This window comes from Strigops habroptila, chromosome 1 (assembly GCF_004027225.2).
Source record: "Strigops habroptila isolate Jane chromosome 1, bStrHab1.2.pri, whole genome shotgun sequence".
NCBI lineage: Eukaryota > Metazoa > Chordata > Aves > Psittaciformes > Psittacidae > Strigops > Strigops habroptila.
In genome coordinates, this window is record NC_044277.2 from 133,297,300 (window position 1) to 133,317,849 (window position 20,550).

Below are 20,550 nucleotides of genomic sequence, written 5' to 3' on the forward strand. Positions count from 1 at the left end.
TTAGTATGAACAGTGAATTTCTGGGATGCTTGCTGATACATTGGGCTGAGCTTGGGCTTGCATGGGATGTCTGTACTGGAGAACCATAACATAGCCCAAAAAGTTGGTTTTGGTGGGAATGACACACACAGAGGCATACATAATTCTGCTCAGTTTGTTGCACCTCTTGCATATAGTCTATACAATTTAGAATGTAATGTAGCTTTTGTGAAATAAGCACAGTCATGCTCGAATTCTGTGGACTACGTAAAGCCTATTACTCAGATTGCTCATGTTATCTAGTTCATTCCTGTTTTTTGGTCCAGGATACTGCTTTAGCACAGTATTTTGAGGAAGAAATTGAAATAGGGGAAGATAAAAGGTGTTCTGTGGTTTCTTTTTAATTGGAGACTGGAGGCAAAGTGCCTCCAGATAATTTCTCAAAGAAAAGTCATTGTCTTCTCCCACTCTTGTCATTAATCTCTAAAATTATTGCACAATTTCTGTTTAATGTGTGAAGATTTCTTAATATGTTAAGACAATGTGTAAAGACAAATTTGAACAGGAGGGAGCATGTTTCTTTGAATGCATAATTTTTAAATCTTCGTCTGAAGTCTTCATTTGTCTTGCCAGGCCTTTTGCAGTTAAAAACTTAATCAAACTCAGTACAATTAAAAATATGTATTTTTATAAGGGCAATTCATCAAATCGCTCAAATCACTTGCTACAAATGTTGAGAGTAATGGTCATTCAGATTTTGCTGAAGCATAGATTGCTTATGCTGTAACTGTGTTAACCGATGCTGAAATTGGAGATTCCCAACATGGCTCACATGGTATCTGCAGTTCCCCAATTGTTTATGTGTTACAAAGGGCTTGATACATTCACAGTAATGAATTTCAATGTATTGTAGCACAACATGTGCTTAAATGTAATACCACGCGTAAATGTATTGCAGTGCATGTATGTTTTACTGCAGTACATGATAGCCATCATATTGTTTCCACAAGCACAAATGTGAGTTCCGTTGGCCTAAATTTCTGATTCTGTAATTTAGTGTGATGCTGCATTACCGAAGCCTTTTTTCATCCAGTACAATCAACAAACCTAAGTTTGAAGTATTATGTGAATCTGTGGAGTCCTTGTACAAGCATTTTTGCTTAGTTTGGTTTTTGACACTTTAAAGGAAGAACAGAAATCAAACTGAAGTATAAAAAGCCTACAAAGCCATCACTTTAATTCGGAAAATTGCTGAAGCCACCCTTTGATAATAAAAGAAAGACCCAGGTATTTCTTTTGTATTTACCCCTACTCCAGATTATTTCCATTGGCAGATTGACATGTGTAACAGTTTCCTTCTATATTAGTGAATGTTTTGGTCAGCTCTTTCTGTGCATTACAGTCACAAAGCAGAGCTGCTGATACTGATTTCTGGCCATATTTTGACCCTAATGTTAAGTGTGGAGTAACTCACTCAGGTAGTCTCAGTGAGGGACTCTCAAATTGCCAGTAAGAGGGTCACCAGCAAGCTGTTATTTTCCATTCCAGTTCTGGTGTCACAGTCAAAGCAGCCTTCTGGTTTTTGTCAGCACATCACCTTGAAGTTTAGTAGGGCTGTGCAGGTATCCATGTTGACGATCCGGTGTTGAGCACCACTTCAGAAACGCCAGCTATAGGAACATGAAGATGGCATTATTTGCAAAAACAGTTCCTGTGGATTTTTTCCCCCCAGATCACTCTGTCATTCCCCAGATTGTTCTATATCCAACTCAGAGGGACAAATTTATAAGACTTGTTATTCTGACTCACTAAGTTGAACAGTATTACACAACTATTTTTCTGTCAGTCATGGAATAATATTGCCAAAACCTCTTTGTACCTTTTCCTATGCATTTGCTGGTTTTGATGGATATTCTACTAATCAGCAAGGTGGGAAGTATTGAATGGGTATCAAAACAGAGCCCCTGCTACTGCAGGGGGTTACTCAAGCAACACTCTATAATTTAGATGCTCAGTAATCGACTTGGGGCATTGCGACAGTTTGAGTTGTTTTTGTTAATAGAGATGAAATTATGGGCGTAACTAGCTGGCAGTCTTCAAACAGGGTTTTGCAAGCTGTTTACTCAGCTGTCCCAGGGCAACAACTGCATACGTGAAGTGAATTCTTCCAATATCTCTGCTGTGGTATATTTAATTTATCCTACTTTGCCACAGTGTGAGAGAAACAAATTTTGCAGAAAGTAGGATTCATGTCAGATGCTACAGCAGATAGGCTGTGGCATTAGATGTGTATTTTGACATCAGGGGTGAAGATTTTGTTACTTCAAAGTAAATTCTTACTTATTTTCCAGTAATTTAAACCTCCAGCATCAAAGGAGGAAAAGACCAAAGAGGATTAAATCACAGTAAGTGTAGTATATGGACAAAGATGAGTTTAATTTTTAAATCAACATGGCTAATAGTAATACCTTCTTGAAACAGCTACTGAGATTTGACTAATTCTTTTTTAAACTAGTATATGCCTAGTTGGTTATAATTTGGTCTACGCAAGCATGTACCAGTTTATGAAACACTTCTAAGATAAATCATTATTATTCCTTTTTTGGGCAAATCCTGTTAGATGCATGTTGCTCTTGGTAACATTACTTCTTACTCAAAATATAATGATTTTAATGTCAAAAAGACACATTCATCTGTGCCTTCATGATTTTCAGTCAGAAAAAGATAATGGAAAAGAATAGCCTTTTGGAAGTATGGACTTTGAAGACTGGTGAAATTATATTGGACCCTCCTTTAGAAAAACAAAGATGTTAAACAAGTGAGGTCGTCACTGAATCTTACTAAAATATTCTAAAATATTTCATAATGCTACTATAATGGGAAAAGGATGCTGATAAAATTGACGGGAAAGAATTAGGGAAGATTTTAAACAACTTGCAGGGAGTTTTAGCTGTCACTGAATCCCATTACATTTTCCCTTCCACTTCAAACATAATATGAAATAAAACAGTAATGTGGTTCTTCAAGCAGCTGCAGCAGAAAAGGGCTGGAGATAGGAAATAATGTTATGGTCTGGTTCAGAGCTCTGCAGGGCAAAACTGGCTGTAATATTTAAATACAGAGTGAACACGAAGTCCAGCTTGCTCTCCTGTGAAGCTCTTCACTAAATTTGCATATGTGACTTGATAGATGTTGTGGTCTGAGCTGTTTCTGGGGCAGGGAGGGAGGAGGGAAGAGGGAAAAAGGAGGTGAGGTGGTTATAAGGAGCGAGCCTAATCGATTACTGCTATCAGCTGCACAGAAAATTAACTACTTTACAATTCACTGGTGTATATAATGTGTCATATTCCTCAGCTCCAGAATAAAAAGGTGTAGTGCTGCTGCAGTTAGGGCTGAGCCTAGCTTACTGTCTCTGGCTCATGAGCAAGTTCATTTGAACATGTGGAGCTGTTTTTGAATTTAAAAAAAAATTAATTCAGAAAAGTCTTAGTGGGCTGCTTTCAACATTGTTTTTTAAAAGTTGGTAATGTCTAGACTGATTTCTTACACATGGAGTATCCTTCCCTCTGCAAAACCTTCCTTGTGATTCACAGATCCTGGACACCCCCCTTAAGATCTGGAGCACTCCAGTCACTGTCATAAAGGTGATAAAATGTATTAACCTAAACAAAAATGTGTCTGGCTGGCTTCTGAGAACTCAAACACAACCAGATGCGGTGCTAACCAGCAGTGCTGGCATGGACTCGGATGGATGGGTCCAGGTTCTCAGCTGACATATATCAGCATAGCTCCCCTGCAGCCACCCAGCCAGCCATCATCCAGCTGGGAGGGGAGGGCAGGGGAAGGGACTGCCTGCTGCCTGCCTGCCACACTTCATCTGCCAGAACTGGCTCTAGAGAAAAAAACAAATAAGCAGCTAAAGGTACAGGCTCCTTGCTTAGCTTTGCTTTTCTTTGTGAACAATTTATGAACTGCTTTTTGACCACTCAACAGTTGTTTATAAGCCAGGGAGAGATGAGAGACAAACAAAATGAGAAGGAAAAAAAAATAGCATCAAATAGCCAGCCACTCAAATTCAGAATAACCTGTCCTGCCAGGTGATGACAGAGTTGCTTCAGACTTTCTTTTGAAGGTGCGTAGCTTGCTGTACTGGCCAGGGAAAGAGTGAATTTATTAACTGCTGAGAGAGCCAGGGTAACCTCGTTTAGAAGAGATAAGCAGGAAATCAGAGGGAGAAGGTGTAAGAGAGACTTTTTCTGTCCCAAGAAAAGAAGCTCCTTATCATGTCCATCTTTGTCAGAGCATTGGGGAAGCACTTTAGAGCTGAGAAGGAAAGGATAGCAGAGAAGAGAAATTCTTTCTTGAATTGTAGGGCAAAGTACTTCCCTGCATACACCCCCAAGCCCCACCTACAATCCTGTGTACATGTTGTACTTATCTGAAGAATTTGCTTAGGTCTGTGGCATATTATGTGAGAATGATACATTCGCTGATTTGTTAGATGAGTTATCATTAGAGTTTTGCTTGCGTGACATTAACTGCCCAAAGCAACCACATTGTTAAAGGTAAAATATGTATGTAGGTTTTTTCTGCTGTCTGCTCATAGACATAAGTAGAGTTATTGCCTCAAATGTGGCACAAGAAGGTAGACCTCTTGCATCCTGGGGACTCACAATACCATAGGCAGGAAAGAGTTAAAGGGAGCAGGACTGTTCCCTGTTTGTAAGCAAGTCAGCTCTTGGACTATATTTCTGGTTCTGCCACTAAGGATTTCTATGATATTTGGGCAATCTCAGAGTTTAACTCACCAATCTGTAAATGGGGTTTCCCACCACATTTAGTGACATTGGATTCATCTTTAAAGCAGTGTGAGGTGCAGCAGCACAGACCTGTGCAAAGAGGCTGGGCAACGTTGGGTCCACAGTTGGGTCCAATGTGCAATTGGGATTCCTGGAAAGTGTGAAGACTTGTTGTTCACTCACAGCAGATTGTGTCGCCATTTCCCAGGCCAGTTGCCTCATAGACCTGAATTAACCAACCAAGGGCTTGGAATAAAAAGTATTTTAAGTAGCATGAAATAGTGCCTGCTATTGGGGAAAACTGATAAACCTTCCAGCAGAGCCAGACTCTGCGACTGCTGGCAGGTTCTCTTCTGCCTACTCGTATCTGAAGATTGCCACCATCATCTTTCTCACCTAAGTTAGATCTTTGCTAGAAGGGTCTTTATTTTTCTGTGGTGTCTGTCTGACGTTTAAGTGAGCAATATGATTACACGTTAGTTTATTGAAAACCCAGACTGCTGTTGTACTAAATGAAATCAACACAGGCCTAGAATTATATAGACAGCTTTGCATTTAAGTTTAATAGTTTAATTTCACATTATGCTGCCACACATGACAGATTTTCTGCAATGTAAATGCTTGTTTCTCTTCTTTTTCTGCTGTTGGCAATGCAATACCTGTAAACTTCTGGTTTCTTCTTTGGGGTGGTTGCTTATATTTATGATGGCAAGGAGTAAAACATATTGAAACAGTCATGGTTACAATATTTATAGATTCTGAATGCATGCTAAATTAGAAGCAAAGGAGAAGTGAAATTACATTTGTTTTGTAATACTGTACAGTTAAGGCCAGAATCATTGCTGCCAGCGCATCTGTAAATGTTTTAGTTCATAGCTGAGAATCAGAGCAACATTGCTAAACATGGGTGGATGGTATAGTACAGCCCAAGTGTCACCCATTGAATGAAGAACCCCACAGAGAATCAGGATAGAGTAATTAATGAATCCATTTAGAAAAGTCAGTGCCCTTCAATTAGCCTGAATGTAGCAAAGCAGATGGGATCCCATCCTCCAGGGAGAAAATTGAGAAAGATCCTAAGAAATACTACATTGGACTGATTTATCTGGGTAATTATAAGCCTCATTTGCACAAAACTGTTCAATATGGCTGCAGTGAGAAAATTAAGAATTTGTAAAATGTTGATATGTGGCCTAAACTATCAGTGGTAGTGGAATCATCTGTCAAGCAGGATCTTGGTTCAGAGTATTAAACTAATCATCAGCCAGAAGAGGCTGAAAGGCAGACTTGGCTGTGGAGCTGTTGGGCGCAGGGGGTGTATTTCTAGCGATCCCTTTTGTTAAAGGCTCCTGTGAGCTCATCTGTCTGCAGGGAAACATTCACTGCCATTCTAATTTGATATGTTATCCTGCCTTGAAACATCCTACAGGATTTCAGAAAGCAGACGAATGCCTCTACAGAAACTTAAAGAAAAGAAAATAAAAATTTAAACATGCACATTTTCTTTAAACATCTGGTGGTGGAGGAACAAAATGAGAAGAGTAATGTAATGATAGCAGCATTTGAGAGCATGTGCATCCTAGCCTTATCCCAAGGAGACCCCTCTATCTTCGTCAGCAGCCTCATTTTTAAGTCAAAGCATCACAGGATTTATTTGTGTGAATGGGAAGCCGCACAGTGTCTTCTAAGGACTAAACTGGAAGCCAGTACATCTATATTTTAACTGTGTTTATGTGTGATAGAAAAGGAAGCCGGGTGGTTTATAGAAGCAGCAAGACAAAAATAAACATTGTTTACAACAGCATTGAAATCATGTAGAAATTATGGTCTGCAGGTCTAGGGCTGGGGAGGGGGGTTGCCTAAAGGCAAATTGCATTGTAGCATCATGGACTTTCCACATATTTTTGTGTTTTTAGAAACACCACAGCTGAGAGAGCTCCAAGCAGCATTTTGCACAAAATTTTCCGAATCTGGAGCTTCAACAGTCAGAAGTCTTAGACTTTTCAACAAACAAGAAAGAAACCTAGTAGTCCTAGATAGGCAGAGCAAAGCAGTGGGCCTCACCATTCTTCCAGCCCTCTGAAATGCTTCCTTAGTTCGGGTAATTTCTCTGCCGTTCCAAGGCCAGTCTTTTCCCCCTTGTTTTCTTCCTCCCTCATAAACACCTCCTTTTCAAAGATGACAAATGTTGGTGGGTACCTGGGCAGCATCCTCCTTGCCCTGTCCTACCCCGTCCAGCAGCTCAGTGCTGTGTTAATGTGTTGGTTTCAACACTATCCCCATTGAACTAGAAATTCAAAGTTCATTCATCCGTTTTAATGAATTAAAAAAATCAGTTCTGGGCAGAATGTCAGACATTAGCGAATACTTTTAGGACAGCAATCTGGTGGCAGCAAAGCTGTGCAGCTCCAGTTGTAAGGCTGCCTCACACATTCACTGGTGTGCATAATGTATGTTGTTATATTTGGTATTTTATATTTCCTTTCTTACCTCAGAAGGCGTGAGATGATGCGGTGATAAGTGCACTGGCCAGAGCAGCTGGGGCAGGATGTTCCCATTCCTGGTTGTCCTCTCAGCCCAACAACAGGCAGTCTGAGATTGGCACAGTTTGGCCTGTGACTGCACCCTCCACTGATAAATAAGCAGACTAATTGAATTAATAAACAGATAGCTCTTTTCCCTGCCAGCTGGAGCGCCATCAAAATGTGTGATACGTTATCTGTCAATACTTTAACCGCAGGGAAAAAGTGAAAAAATTAGCTGCCTCAACCTTCCCTCTCCAAGTCTTCTATTCCTTTTCCCCTTCCCCCATCCACCCAAGCTCCCAGATTTGGTTTGCTTCCACCCTCCTTGCCCCTTTTCTTCTCTCTTTTGGCAGATCTCCAAACAGAAGTAGCTGTGAGAGAGTATCTCATTTGGCCAGGCCACTAATGGATTATTAAGGCTGTAGGCTGCAGTGGGAAATGCTGACGTTCCTGCGACTCACGTGGAAAGAGGAGCAGAGGTTGCAGGAGTGTGGGGCACATGTTTGGGGTGAGACTGCCCATGCCTCAGCTGCCAGTGCACAGTGATCTCTTGATTGCCCTTGAATTGGGGACCCTGTGGCTGATACAGAAGCCACACATGAAGGGCAACAAGGGGTGTGACCAAACAGAAGAAGACACTGTTTAATGTCTTCATCAGTGACATGGACAGTGGGATCGAAGGCGCCCTCAGCAAGTTTGCAGATGACACGAAGCTGAGTGGTGCGGTTGACACACACGCGGGACGGGATGCCATCCAGAGGGACCTGGGCAAGCTCAGAAGTGGGCTCTTGTGAACCTCATGAGGTTCAACAAGGGCAAGTGCAAGGTCCTGCTCCTGGATCAGGGCAACGCCCAGTATCAGCACAGGCTGGGGCATGAAGGGATTGAGAGTAGCCCTGCCAAAGAGGACCCGCGGCTACTGGTGGATGAAAAACTGGACATAAGCCACCAGTGTGTGCTTACAGCCCAGAAAGCCAACTGTATCCTGGACTGTGTCAAAAGAAGCATGACTAGCAGGTCAAAGGAGGTGATTCTGCCCCTCCACTCTCATGAGATCCCACCTGGAGTACTGCATCCAGCTCTGAGGCCCCCAACACAAGAGGGACATGGACCTGTTGGAGCGGGTCCAGAGGAGAGCCACAAAAATGATCAGAGGTCTGGAGCACCTCTCCTGTGAGGAAAGGCTGAGGGACTTGGGGTTGTTCAGCCTGGAGAAAAAGAGAAGACTCCAGGGAGATATTATTGCAACTTTTCAGTACCTAAAGGGGGCCTATAAGAACGATGAGGACAAACCTTTTAGCAGGGCCTGTTGCAATAGGACGAGGGGTAATGGTTTTAAACTAAAATAGGGGACATTCAGGCTGGGTGTGGGGAAGAAATTTTTTACAATGAGGGTGATAAAACACTAGAACAGGTTGCCCAGAGGGGTTGTAGATGCCCCATCCCTGGAAACGTTCAAGGTCACGTTGGACATGGCTCTGAGCGACAAGGTCTAGTTGAAGATGTGGCTGCTCATTGCAGGGGGGTTGGAGTAGATGACCTTGAAAGGTCTCTTCCAACCCAAACTGTTCTATGGTTCTATGATTTTATGCAACAAGGCATCAGGAAGCCTTACAGTGATTTGCTGGTGTGCCAGTTAAAAGGGGGAACTTCATCATAACCTTTAGTCCTGAATGTCAGAGAGGTGGATAGTGCATGAGGCTTTTTTGTTTCAAAAGAGAGGGAACCGATGAGACAAAAGTGCTCAGTGATTTCCATAATACAGTCAGGATGGCCCTGCCATCACCTCTCAAAGAGTTATTCCCTTTTGGAAATAACACATATCTATGTAGAGTCTCTCAACAGCCCTAAGGAGCAGGAGACGAGAAAGATTTTGCTGCTTCTCGCTCTAGGTAGGAGGTAAATAGCTAAAGTTTCTATGGCATTACCTTGATTTCCAACATACTTGTGTAAGTGCTTGTGTGCTTTTGCTGGTCTGGTTTCCCTCACCACATCTGCTCTTATAAGCTTCCTAGTGAGCAATCTGGAAAAGCTTCCCAGCTCCTCTCTTTCTAAAACAGCAAGAAATGGGAGGTGCTTTGGAGTCACTGAGGAGTCTGAGATGGGGATGAGATCACAGCATTAGGTTCTTGTTCAGAACATGACTTTTTTTTCTGGTGCATATGTCAAATGAATCAGACAACGGTGGTGTCAGGAAGATGGATAATGCTGTCGGCAAGGCTGGGAGAGGAGACAGGAAGATGTGTTAAGCACCAAAACAAGACGGTATTTATGCCTTTCTCCTGCACCCGATAGAAGTACACAAGAAATACTAAAAAGGAAGGCAGGGCGATAGCAGGAGCAGCTGGATCCCTGACGTGCTCTTCAGAAGACACATCCCTGCTGTAAGGGACAGTGAGCATAGCTGGATAACCAGTGTGGAGGAATTGCCTGTTCCTGAGATCCTGGCAGCTGCTTCTCATACATGGGAAGGTGTTTTTGGGTCCAGCATCACCCTGTCCCTGTGGGGGATGCTCACCCAACACGACTCATTCTGCCTCCCTCAGGATGCTGTGAGGACCCTCTGCCCTCCTGTCCCCAGTCAGGGCACTTCTGCTGGAATTTGCCCTTAAGTGGGGTTTTTTCTGCCCTTTTTCCCTTGGGCAGGAGGGACAGGGAAGAGTCCACAATCAAGTGAAGCAGGATACTCTATACCTGTCACTCCAAGCTGGAAAGGAAATCCTGCTTGTGTGACAGCCACCGCAACTGTGGGTCAGTTTTGCCCCTGACCTGTGCAAATTTGTATCCTGTCATATATGGCATAGGAAAGCCAAACCCAGCTGTCCAGAAACGGCAGGATGAGTCAATGGCTTACCAAGCAGGCAGCATCCTTCCCTTGTTTTTTTGGTTTGCTCTGACATATTGCTCTGGAAAGCAGTTTTGCCAAAGAGTAGGCCTACTGTGTGCAAGAGAGTGAGCAGCTGATATATCGATATATTTTAATAAGTTATTGCTTGTCAGCCAAGCCACGAGAAGTGTGTGGGAATGCATTCCTAGCCGCATCAAACACAAAGTAAAACCTATTAGAGTAAATCACAGATTCCAGTAAAAAAGAATAGCTGGGGGTTTGATTCTTTTTATCTATTGTTTCACACTGTAGCTATCCTAAAATGTATTAAAAAACCTTGTGGCACTGATAGAGTAGCTTGCTGGGTATCTGGTAGAAGGTTGAGATGCTGCTGTTCCTGGAGCCTCAAGTGGCTTTGAAATTCAATGCGCCTGACCCAAGATACTGCTGTTTAAAAGCAGTTGATACATGCGAGGTGGTGAAAAACAGGGCAGCAACTTGAGCTGTGTACCAGTGAAGGGGGATGGCTTTGCAGGTGAAAAACAGGGGGCACAGTGGAGGACAGAAGCCTGAGGGATGAAGTCAGGGCAGAATATGGGGAAAGGTGGGAGGGCATAAGACATCTAGCATGAGGGTGTAAAAGGGCAGTATATATCAACACTGGTATGTTGAATGCTGAATATTCATGATACCCATGCAGATAACTCTCAGCATAGATTATATTTATTTTATAACAGTGAAAATTAACACTAAACAACCCTGTTCACACTCTTTACAGTTTGTATCTATGTACTATCTGCCATACCTGAGTGCATGTATTTAAAAAGTCACTAGTCACTAGGTTTTCGTAGGCAGATAATTGAGAGCTGTTTGCTGCATTAAAATATTATTTTCTTTTCATTCAATTCAGATGCTGGAATTCAGCTTCAAAAAAATGTGAAATAACCCATAAGAACATTCTTATTTTATATGTCCCTGTACTGCACTTTAAGTTCTAGTAATTTCTTCAGAAAAAAATATAATAATCCATAAATGCTTTAAAAATGTTTCAGGAATCATTTAGCTTTGGAAACAAAGGAGCAAAATAACTTCACCTGAAACTACGTGGTAATGAGACTACATCTAATTACCTGCATTGAATTCTCCAGTCAGGCCAATAGGCTAATGAACATCAATACTCTTTCACAGAGAGCCCTGGGATCCCTCATGGCTGTAAGTGGTCAGGGCTTCGGTTTTACATTTCAGAGTCTGGTTGGTATAATCTTGAAACAAAATCTACAGATCAGATTGTATCCTCTATGCAGCCAGTGTGTGTGTGTATGAGTGTGTGTGTGTGTGCATGTGTGCACGTGTGTATGTGTGTGTACGCCCTTGAGCTCTGCACATCTGGGATAAAACCAAAGCACTTTTAAGTGCACATGTATTCCATTTCTGGCTTGCTCATAGCCCTTTAAATGTGCTGGGTTTAATCCAGGAAAAAAGAGTATTCAAAAATCACACTAGTGAAGGAAAAAAAGAAAAGCTGCCCAAGTTTTATATACTTGGATGGCATTTTTCTTTGAATATGAATGACTTAATCACAATCAGCCGTAGTGAGAGTGGGCGATGAAAGTTCAGAAATCTTCTGACAGAAAAAGACTTTGAACCTGCCTTTCTCATGTCCTGAGCGTGTATATTATGCTTGTGAGAAGGAAAAAGAAAGCAAGCAACTTGCATTCTCGGCAAGAAACTAAAGTCACTCTTTTATGAGGCTTCAGAGCAGTATTCTACAGAGACTTTTGCAGTGCTAATCCCATCTGATCTCTGAGTACAGATTAAAATACCCAAACCCACAGTGTTTCTTGCAGTGTTAGAGTGCTCTGATTTGAGGATTTGCTCCATATCTGGCTTGTATAGGAAATTCCCAAACTTCCTCTGAAATAGTTTCCCACTTTTCTCATTTAATACATTCATAAATGTTCATTGTGTGCTCAGGCAAGACATATATATGTATAGCAATGCAAGTGCTGTACAAGCACTTCCCACTTGCATTGTACTAGAAGATGGGAACATGATTTCAGGAACCTAGTTACAGCATTTTGCTTGCAGGAGTGAGGAAGACCTGAGCTCCAGCCCCTTTGTCAGAGGCTTTGCCAAAGTATTTTATGTCCAATGTGAATAAAGAGTCTGTGGTCTCTCTGCTTGGGAATGAGCTGTAATATGGGCATTAAGAGAATAGATCTGGAAGATGGGCAGTACTGACTCAAGTCCCTCAAGCCCAAGTTTTCCCACTGCCTTGCAGGGTGGTGCTAACACCGAGTGATTTTATTGCCACCTCCTTTTTCTGCATTTTCCATGGGTGACAGCCTAACATGCATGGCAATATCCCATAGATGAATCTGGCAGAGTAACTAAGCAAAAAACCATCTATTTGGAGAATTAGGATGGCGATTAGGTATGTGCCTGCCTACTGATAGAAGGCACAGGTAATTAATTCCCAAAGTTTCAGGCATTTTGCTCTCAGAAACCTGCCTCTCCAGGGATAGGTAGCAGCTAAGTAGCAGCTTTCCTTTTGGACTCCAGCACACAGAGGGGAAATCAAGCAGAAGGTGGTTGTATTTTTTGGATCCTTCCGTTGGTATTGTATGTTGAAATTATATCACACCATTTGCCAGTAATAAATCACGTTGCTGTCTGTTGTGTGATTACATAATTAAATATCCCTTGTCACGGATACACATGCAGGGATTGACTTCGACTCGGTGGGAATTAGGGGTTTGATTTTTGAACTTTACATTTCCTGACTCCTGTGCAAATCAAATCCAGTTGTTTAACACTGCACTGAGAAATGATTCATGCAAGAAATAGTATATAGTAAGAAGCACAAACCATATTTTCACTTTATTTTCTGTTTTGATTATAATTTACTTGTTCATTAAAAAAGCGGGAATTTATTATTTTTCTATTTCTAATCCTTACAAAGGTGGTGCATTGCACAAGGATAATGGCGGTCATGTCCTTTGCAAGGTGTTTTGAGATGAAGAGAAGGGAATTGTTAGGTGGAGGTGAGACGTAAAGTCACTTGTGTTTTCTGCTGTCCCTGGAGCTGTGGCTGTTCTCAGTGAAATGCCATCACTAAAAGATGGCAATTCTGGCAGAGTAGCCTTGGGCCATCCTGCGCTGGATCTACCTGCACTGGATTACTCAAAACTGGCAGTCCTCAGGAGAAGTGTCGCTGCGACTGAGGTCACCAGCCAGCGTGGCTGCTCGGAGCTCCTCTGTGCCCTGGGTTCAGGGACACTGAAGCAGCCCTTGCAGCTGACCCATCCTTGAGCAGCATGGTGTCTAGTAGTTTTATTGCTGCTGTGATTGTTTGCAGTTGATTCTTGCTGCTTTCTGCTGAAGTTTAATTCAGTTTGGGTTTGGAAGGACAAGAGAGCAAATTTGTTGTTTTTATTAGAGGCTAAGCCGAACTAAAAGCTGGGTAACAATCCATTGTTCATGTTGTTAGAAAATCCAACTAAGTAGGGAAGAAAGCACAAAGGAAGGGAAAAGTATAATTCAGATTTGCCAAACAGCCTGAGAATAATTAGAAGATTAGCAGTTTGGCACTGTTTACTGGCCAGTTGTGAATTAAATGCATCCCCCTTTTCTCTTTACATCAGTGTAATGTGTCACTCTGGTTCTGGATTTCACGTCCTTTGCACACCTCTTAACACCTCCTTCAGTCAATATGCAGGACTGTATTTTACTGCACCAGAAATGTAGGAGCCAGTGTTTAATGTGGCATCAGAGACTTTCTAACCACCAATCTCTGAAATGTGCTCATAAGTATCTGCAGTTATTGGGTGGAGATGAATCGCCTCCAATTTGCTTTCATGAATGTGAGTGGAACATTTGCGAAGAGTGGTTTCTGTTATTTACACTGTGAAATGCTTGTAAGCAGCCAACTATAAAAGACCTGAGTGACATTTATGCTTAAGTTCTCTCATCGCAGTCATAATTGGAGGAAAGGATAAAAATCAGTGTTATGCTCTGAAATTCACTGGGTCAAGTTCTGTTTGCACCTATAGCTGCCACCAGCCTAACTCCTTCTATTCTATATTATACGATGATAATAATCGTATCATAGGATCATAGAATGTTTTGATTGGAAGGGACCTTAAAGACCATCTACTTCCAAGCCCCCTCTGGGCAGGGACACCTTCCGCTAGACCAGGTTGCTTGAAGCCCCATCCAACCTGGCCTTGAACAGTTCGAGGGACAGGGAATCTACAGCTTCTCCGGGTAACCTGTTCCAGTATCTCATCTCTCTCACAGTAGAGAATGTCTTCCTTATATCTAATCCAAATCTACCCTCTTTTAGTTTAAAGGCACTACCCCTTGTCCTATCACTACATGTCCTTGTAAAACTCCCTCTCCAGCTTTCTTGTCAGCCCCCTTTAGGTACTGGAAGGATGCTATTGGTTATGATGTTTAGAGGAGCATGAGTAAAAACGAAAACCTGACCATCGCAGATGAGAAAACAATGTTAGTGCAACTCAAGTGAATGCTATGTTTGCCCTGAAGTTTGGCTAATCAGGATTTTTACCCTGCTGTTACTATCTAATTGCGTATGTGTGGGGATGCTTGATGTCTGGGGATGCTTGATGTCTGGGGTTTTTCTCTGACTTTCCACTCCTCTCTAGTGCCTTCTCTGACTTCCACTCCTCTCTAGTGTCTTCTATCCCCTGTGGGAGAACTTATTACACCCCTGTATAATAGGGACTAGAATCACAGTGCAAGAAAATACCTTTGAGATCATATTTCATCTGCCTACGGGGGGCTGATATAATCTCTTGATAAGAATATGCCAGACATTAAGCTGATACTACAGCTGGTCTTGTCTCTTCTCTAATTTAGTAGGATTTGGACATGCAGACCAGAAGGGGAAGAGAGTTTTTTCTGAGTGCAGCAATGCGTACTTATTCAGAACAATTCAATCCTATTCAAAACCAGCACTCCATGTCTGTCCCATCCTAAAATTCAGATGGATGGAATAATAGCTTATTGTTTGGTGGAAGCACAGGTAAGAACATCTGTAAAACTGGAAGAGATTTTTGTATTTCTCCACTGAGGAATAAATGGGAGAAGTTTGTATTTTATTGTCATATACAGATTATGGCACATAATATAATACAATATTTACACACAATTGTGTTGCACTATAAATTTAACACGCTATAGATATTATGAATATTTACATACATATGAAAACCACAACATTATTTGAGTTTTTAGTTGTGGGAAAAGCAACCTCCCAATTTACAATTTAATTTGTCTTTTTTCTTCTTTTTCTGACAAACTGAAAAATATGCTGTCTTGTTTTCACTAGCAATTTGGGAGAAAGAAAGGTGGACCAAAACCCATGGCAACCTTGAAATGCATATAATAATAGAGAAAACTCAGAAAGCAGTAAGATCCCGAACTGCATAGGTGTTAGGGAAGCTGATACTATTTTTCATTCATGATCTCAAATGCTGGTAGCCCATTTTTGGCAGACTTAGGGTTTTCCCAGAGATGTTCAGAGACTAAATTGTGATCTACGTTGATAAAAGGAAACATCAAACAATTCACTGCACCATGTCAGGCTTTAGATGGAGGAAGCACTGTGAAAATTGTTTCCAAAAAACCCCAATGTTCCAGGTACAATGATCACTTCTTTGAGGTGTTAATTCAGAGTATGTCAGTTGGGGGGATTGCCATGAGCAATAGTGCAGGGAACACAACACTCCTACCTGTGGAGCACTAATATCCACTGTTTCTATTTCCTCCTAAGCATCAAAGATGAGAATTTATGTGTTCCTGGCTTACTGTAGGATCAAAAGGGAATTTTCTTAATTCACTTGCTAAGAAGCAAAGCAGGTTGTTCTTTATGAAAAATTTCTCATGTTGTCTGTGTCACTGGCAACCATTAACGGAAATGTCATGATTAAGTGGAAATCAGCTGTAACTGATGTTAGTCACTATGTTACTTCAATGCAATAATAATCAGTAAGGGCCAAAAAACAGGTAAGACGAGCACCTGCACTTCCTTTTGGCTTGAGGTTGGTGGGGAATTTTTTGAAAACTGCATTGGAAAACAGAAAGAGGGACCGTGCCCTAAGAAACACTGCCAGTGAGGTTAGCAAAGATTCTGGGGTTTGGTGAGAGCAGACCTGAGTAGTGAGCACTCTGTTTCAGCCCCAGTCTGCGAACTGCCAGGTACCAGCAGGCCCTGGTGAAGTCAGTCACACAGGATCAGGTCCCAGTTTATCATTTCATTCTAGAGGAGATTTGCTAATATAGTCAGTCCAGTAAGCTCAATTTTGAGGCCATGGCATTTTATTTGACACTAAACTAAAGCAGCTGTTCGCAATTAGACCACATAAAAAGAACAATAACAAAAAGGCAGCCTGCCCTTCCAGCTCTACTCATACTCAATGCAAAGAGTTCACTAAGTTCTGGTGATTTTCCCTCCCTCTGCTCTAACTAAAACATCCAAAACAATTGATCTCGCTGAAGACCAAACAGAAAAAAAATGTTTTCCATTCCCCCAATGTTTCTGATGGGCAGGAGTGACTGGTCAATGGAAGATAAATGCTGCTCCGGGTGCGTGTGCATGCAGGGCTCTCGCTGCTGCAAAGCTGATCTAAGCTTGACGTTAAAGGGAGGCAAGGGCTGGGCGATGGCCGTTACTGTGATGGGACAGGATGAGGTAGAGAGCTGGTTTCTTACCAGGACTAGGATCCAGGGCAGCTGGCCCACCCTCCCATTGGGAACAGTGAACAAGGAGCTTGTAAAATACACAGACCAAATGGAAATGACCCCTATTGACTGAAACCAGCTGCATGTCAGACCTCTCACTGTCTCTCTTGATTTGCTATCTCAAATAAATGGATGTGGTAGAAGGGGCTATGGAAAGAAAACAAAATAATTTATTCTCCTTGAAGTCGCGCTACACTAATAAGCCACAGCTTTTACAGCTGAAAAAAAATGTTCATTTGCAGATGAAGTTTTTCCCTCCCCCCCCCCTTTTTTTTTTTGCTTTGAAAGTCTGCAGTTTAGAATAAGGCATTCTGTAGTTCATTTTCAGAGGTTTCTGACAGGTATAGCATGGGTAGATTTTGTTAGGTATTCATCGCATAAAACTGCTGGCTAATGAAAGCTTGGTTCTTTTGCATTTTGATTCGGAAAACAAAGTTACAACAGCTTTTGTTGGTGCTTTGGCTTAGATCTGCATGGTGGCTCAGCCCCATAAAAAAGGTCTTAGTGAGTTTTGAAGAAGAACGACATGCAGAATGACTTGACTTATTCATGTGTTGTTTTCCATAATTTTCCTAATACACTCCTGGGTAACACCATTTATTCTGAGCATTGTGAATTGCTGCTTGCAGTAACCAGGGTAGCACTTGAATTCGAAAACGTTAAGGACAACAGCTGCTGAAATCTTCCATGATGGGAACTCTTTCCAGGGTGGGTTACTGCTACTGATATTAGATAGAGTTCTATTCTGACTTTAGATGTAGGGAGGGAGGTATTTAACCCCGCTGCCATAGTTGCCTCAATCTTGTTTTGAGCAGATCGTCGGGTTTTAATGGTCATAGTTTGATAGGCTTTCTTAAGGAATCTTTTTCAAAGTCATCAGCCTAGTTTCCTTCACACAAACTGAGGCACTGATGTTTTGCAAATATATCTTTTCTTTTTTTCTTTTTTTTAAGTCTTGTTCACCCAATTGATTGTTAGTGAAAAAAGCCACCAGATTTGGATTAATGGATCTGTTAGAGTGTCTCAGTGGAATGATTTTCATGAAGTCATGTATCCCACCATGTGGGATACACTTTAAATTGACTCTGTTATTTCTTTTTGCCTCGCACAACCTTCTTCTTTTGTTTTGTTTTGTTTGGGGTTTTTCGTTTGTTTGTTTGTTGGAGGTTTTTTTAATTTTTTTTTCCCCCCTTTTTTTTTTTTTGGGGGGTAGTAATTTGTTTCTTCCTCACTGCCAGGTACACAAACACAATAAGGCAGCAGCTTTGAACACCGGAGCCTTTACCTTTACCACTGGCATTGCAGTTGAGTTGCACAGACAGATGTTATTTCAGTATAAAGCAGATTGACATTCCCATTCTGAGTGTGCTGGCAGTCATTCTCTTTGCTTTAAAGACAAAACCAAAATGCAGTTCAATCTGGTCATTGCTCCTCCACTGGCAGATTTTAGCCACACTGGCTTGTAGGATCTTCTGGTTGTCATCTGTGACCCTCAGATACTGGGGGACATCAGTGAGGTATCTGTATACCAGGACAGCTCATAGATTTGGGATGACTCTGTAACTGCACTGAAATTAAACCTTTTCTTTTCCCTCTGTATTCCAGCTACAGCTTTAGTACACAAGGGCCCTATCCTGCAGTCCCAAATGTGACAGCCCTTCCCGTTGCCCTCTGGTGGTGTTCAGGGAACAGTGAACAAATCCCATTGATACTAAGGAGAGTTTTGTCCTGATCAGGGCTCCAGTGACAGTACAAAACATGAGGAGTACTAAACAGAGGGAGGGATTAGCATGCAGTAACAACACAGCAGGCATTTGAACTTTCCAGCAAAGAAACAGGATCAGGTTGAGGCCACCCTCATTATTTTCCTGTCTTTCTGATGAAAGAACAGGTTGGGTGCTAGCATACATTTGAGCCTGAATTTGAAAAACACATCAATGCAATATATTTATCAATGAGTCTCTTAAATGATATCTGTAGTAAAAACAAGAGGGGAACTTTGTTTCACTTACATTTTAATCAGACTTTCCTCTTTAAAAGTTGCAAGAATACAAGCTTGATGAAGCTAACACTAGTGAGCTGGCCAAACAGAAAAGGAAAAGAGCCAGTTATTTTTCCTCAGCAGCACAGTAGGAAAGGTGTAACTGTTACATTTCAGTTGAGATGTTTATATCTTTACATATTTATAGTGGAAAACTAGATTAGAGCCCCAGAATATGTTCTTTCTCAGAGTGAAATAAGATGCCTTTTATCAAGGGAACAGCAAGGAAAAAACTAAATAAATCTCAAAACACAGGACAAGGCACCACTTCTACAGCAGCAGAAATTCTGTTCTGATTGCTTAGATCATCATGTATGAATGTTGAATTTTCTGCCTTGTTCTGTTCCAGAGACTGAAGGCAGCGCTGACTCATCATCCTGCTGCCATGTCGAATGGGAATATGAACACCATGGGCCACATGATGGAAATGATGAGCTCACGGCAGGACCAGACGCCACACCATCATATGCACTCACATCCTCATCAGCACCAGACACTGCCACCTCATCACTCATACCCGCATCAGCACCAGCACCCGGCGCACCATCCTCATCCTCAGCCTCATCACCAGCAGAATCATCCCCACCACCACTCTCACTCGCACCTTCATGCACACCCGGCACATCACCAGACCTCGCCGCACCCCCCCCTGCACTCCGGTGGACAAGCACAGGTAGACCTTCCTGCCATGCTGCATCACTGAGTTTTGCTGTTATGTGGAGTTAAAGCCTGATCCCTGTGTTGTTTCTACATGCACACATGTCTTGTTAGGTACAAACCCCTCAGGCTACTCATAAATGTCTGCTACCAGTGGTGGGGAAGCACAAACTTTATTCAGAAAATGGAGTGAAGCAACAACTTGTTTTGCTGCTTAATTTGCTAGACATTTGTAATATCTTACTTTATAAGGAGCTCCAAGGTTTTTCAGTGCTCTGAGCTCTGCAAATTGCCACATATCCTTTTATGGATGAGATTTATTGTGGAGATTAGCATATTATGTATGTTGCTTAATGTGCTTGAACCTGATCTTCTCAGGCCAAGATCTGAAGAGCTGTATGTGTTCTACCTGCAGAAACACATAGCACCATCTCTAGTGAGGCAAAATGGCACTGGTATGTGTGTGTGTATGTGTTCATGACTGGAGATAGTAGGGGTAGTTCTAAGGTAAGATACACTGCCTTTGAGGAAAAGAAGAAAGGATCCAGACCCTGTGAAGGGGAGAGCAGCCATCACCTGCAAAGTATGAGAGAAAGACAAGATTAGCTGAGAATGTGGGCAATAGTTGGTGGATGTTGTGATAGAAGAAAAAGGTGGTGAAGCCAGTCCAAGAAGAGAGATTGAAACCAGGAAGGCAATTTTGAATTGGATTCAGATGATGAGAACTCAGTGAAGGTCTCCACTGAATGAGATGAAAGTCTCAATTTTTGGACCAAGTATATTGGCTTCAGCAATTTGGTCAATTCAATATCTGAACTGAATGTTTCTTGAACTAATGAACTAGTAAGCACAGACTTAGCAGAGTCATTTGTAAGAGGAATTCTATTAATGTCTCAAGATGATAAGCTTCTGTATCAGGATCCCACAAGAAAAGTAAAGCCCTGGGGGCAGTGACTG

General features: G+C 41.9%; 1 protein-coding gene across 2 annotated transcripts in view; it reads left to right on the forward strand.

Moving 5' to 3' along the window:
• CREB5 (cAMP responsive element binding protein 5) overlaps positions 1-20,550 on the forward strand; it is a 214,908-nt gene that overhangs the window by 183,123 nt on the left and 11,235 nt on the right. For both annotated transcript variants that reach the window (XM_030505067.1, XM_030505076.1), the window contains one exon: positions 19,286-19,609. In XM_030505067.1, coding sequence (XP_030360927.1) covers positions 19,286-19,609 — 324 coding nt within the window. The remainder of the gene's footprint in view (positions 1-19,285; positions 19,610-20,550) is intronic.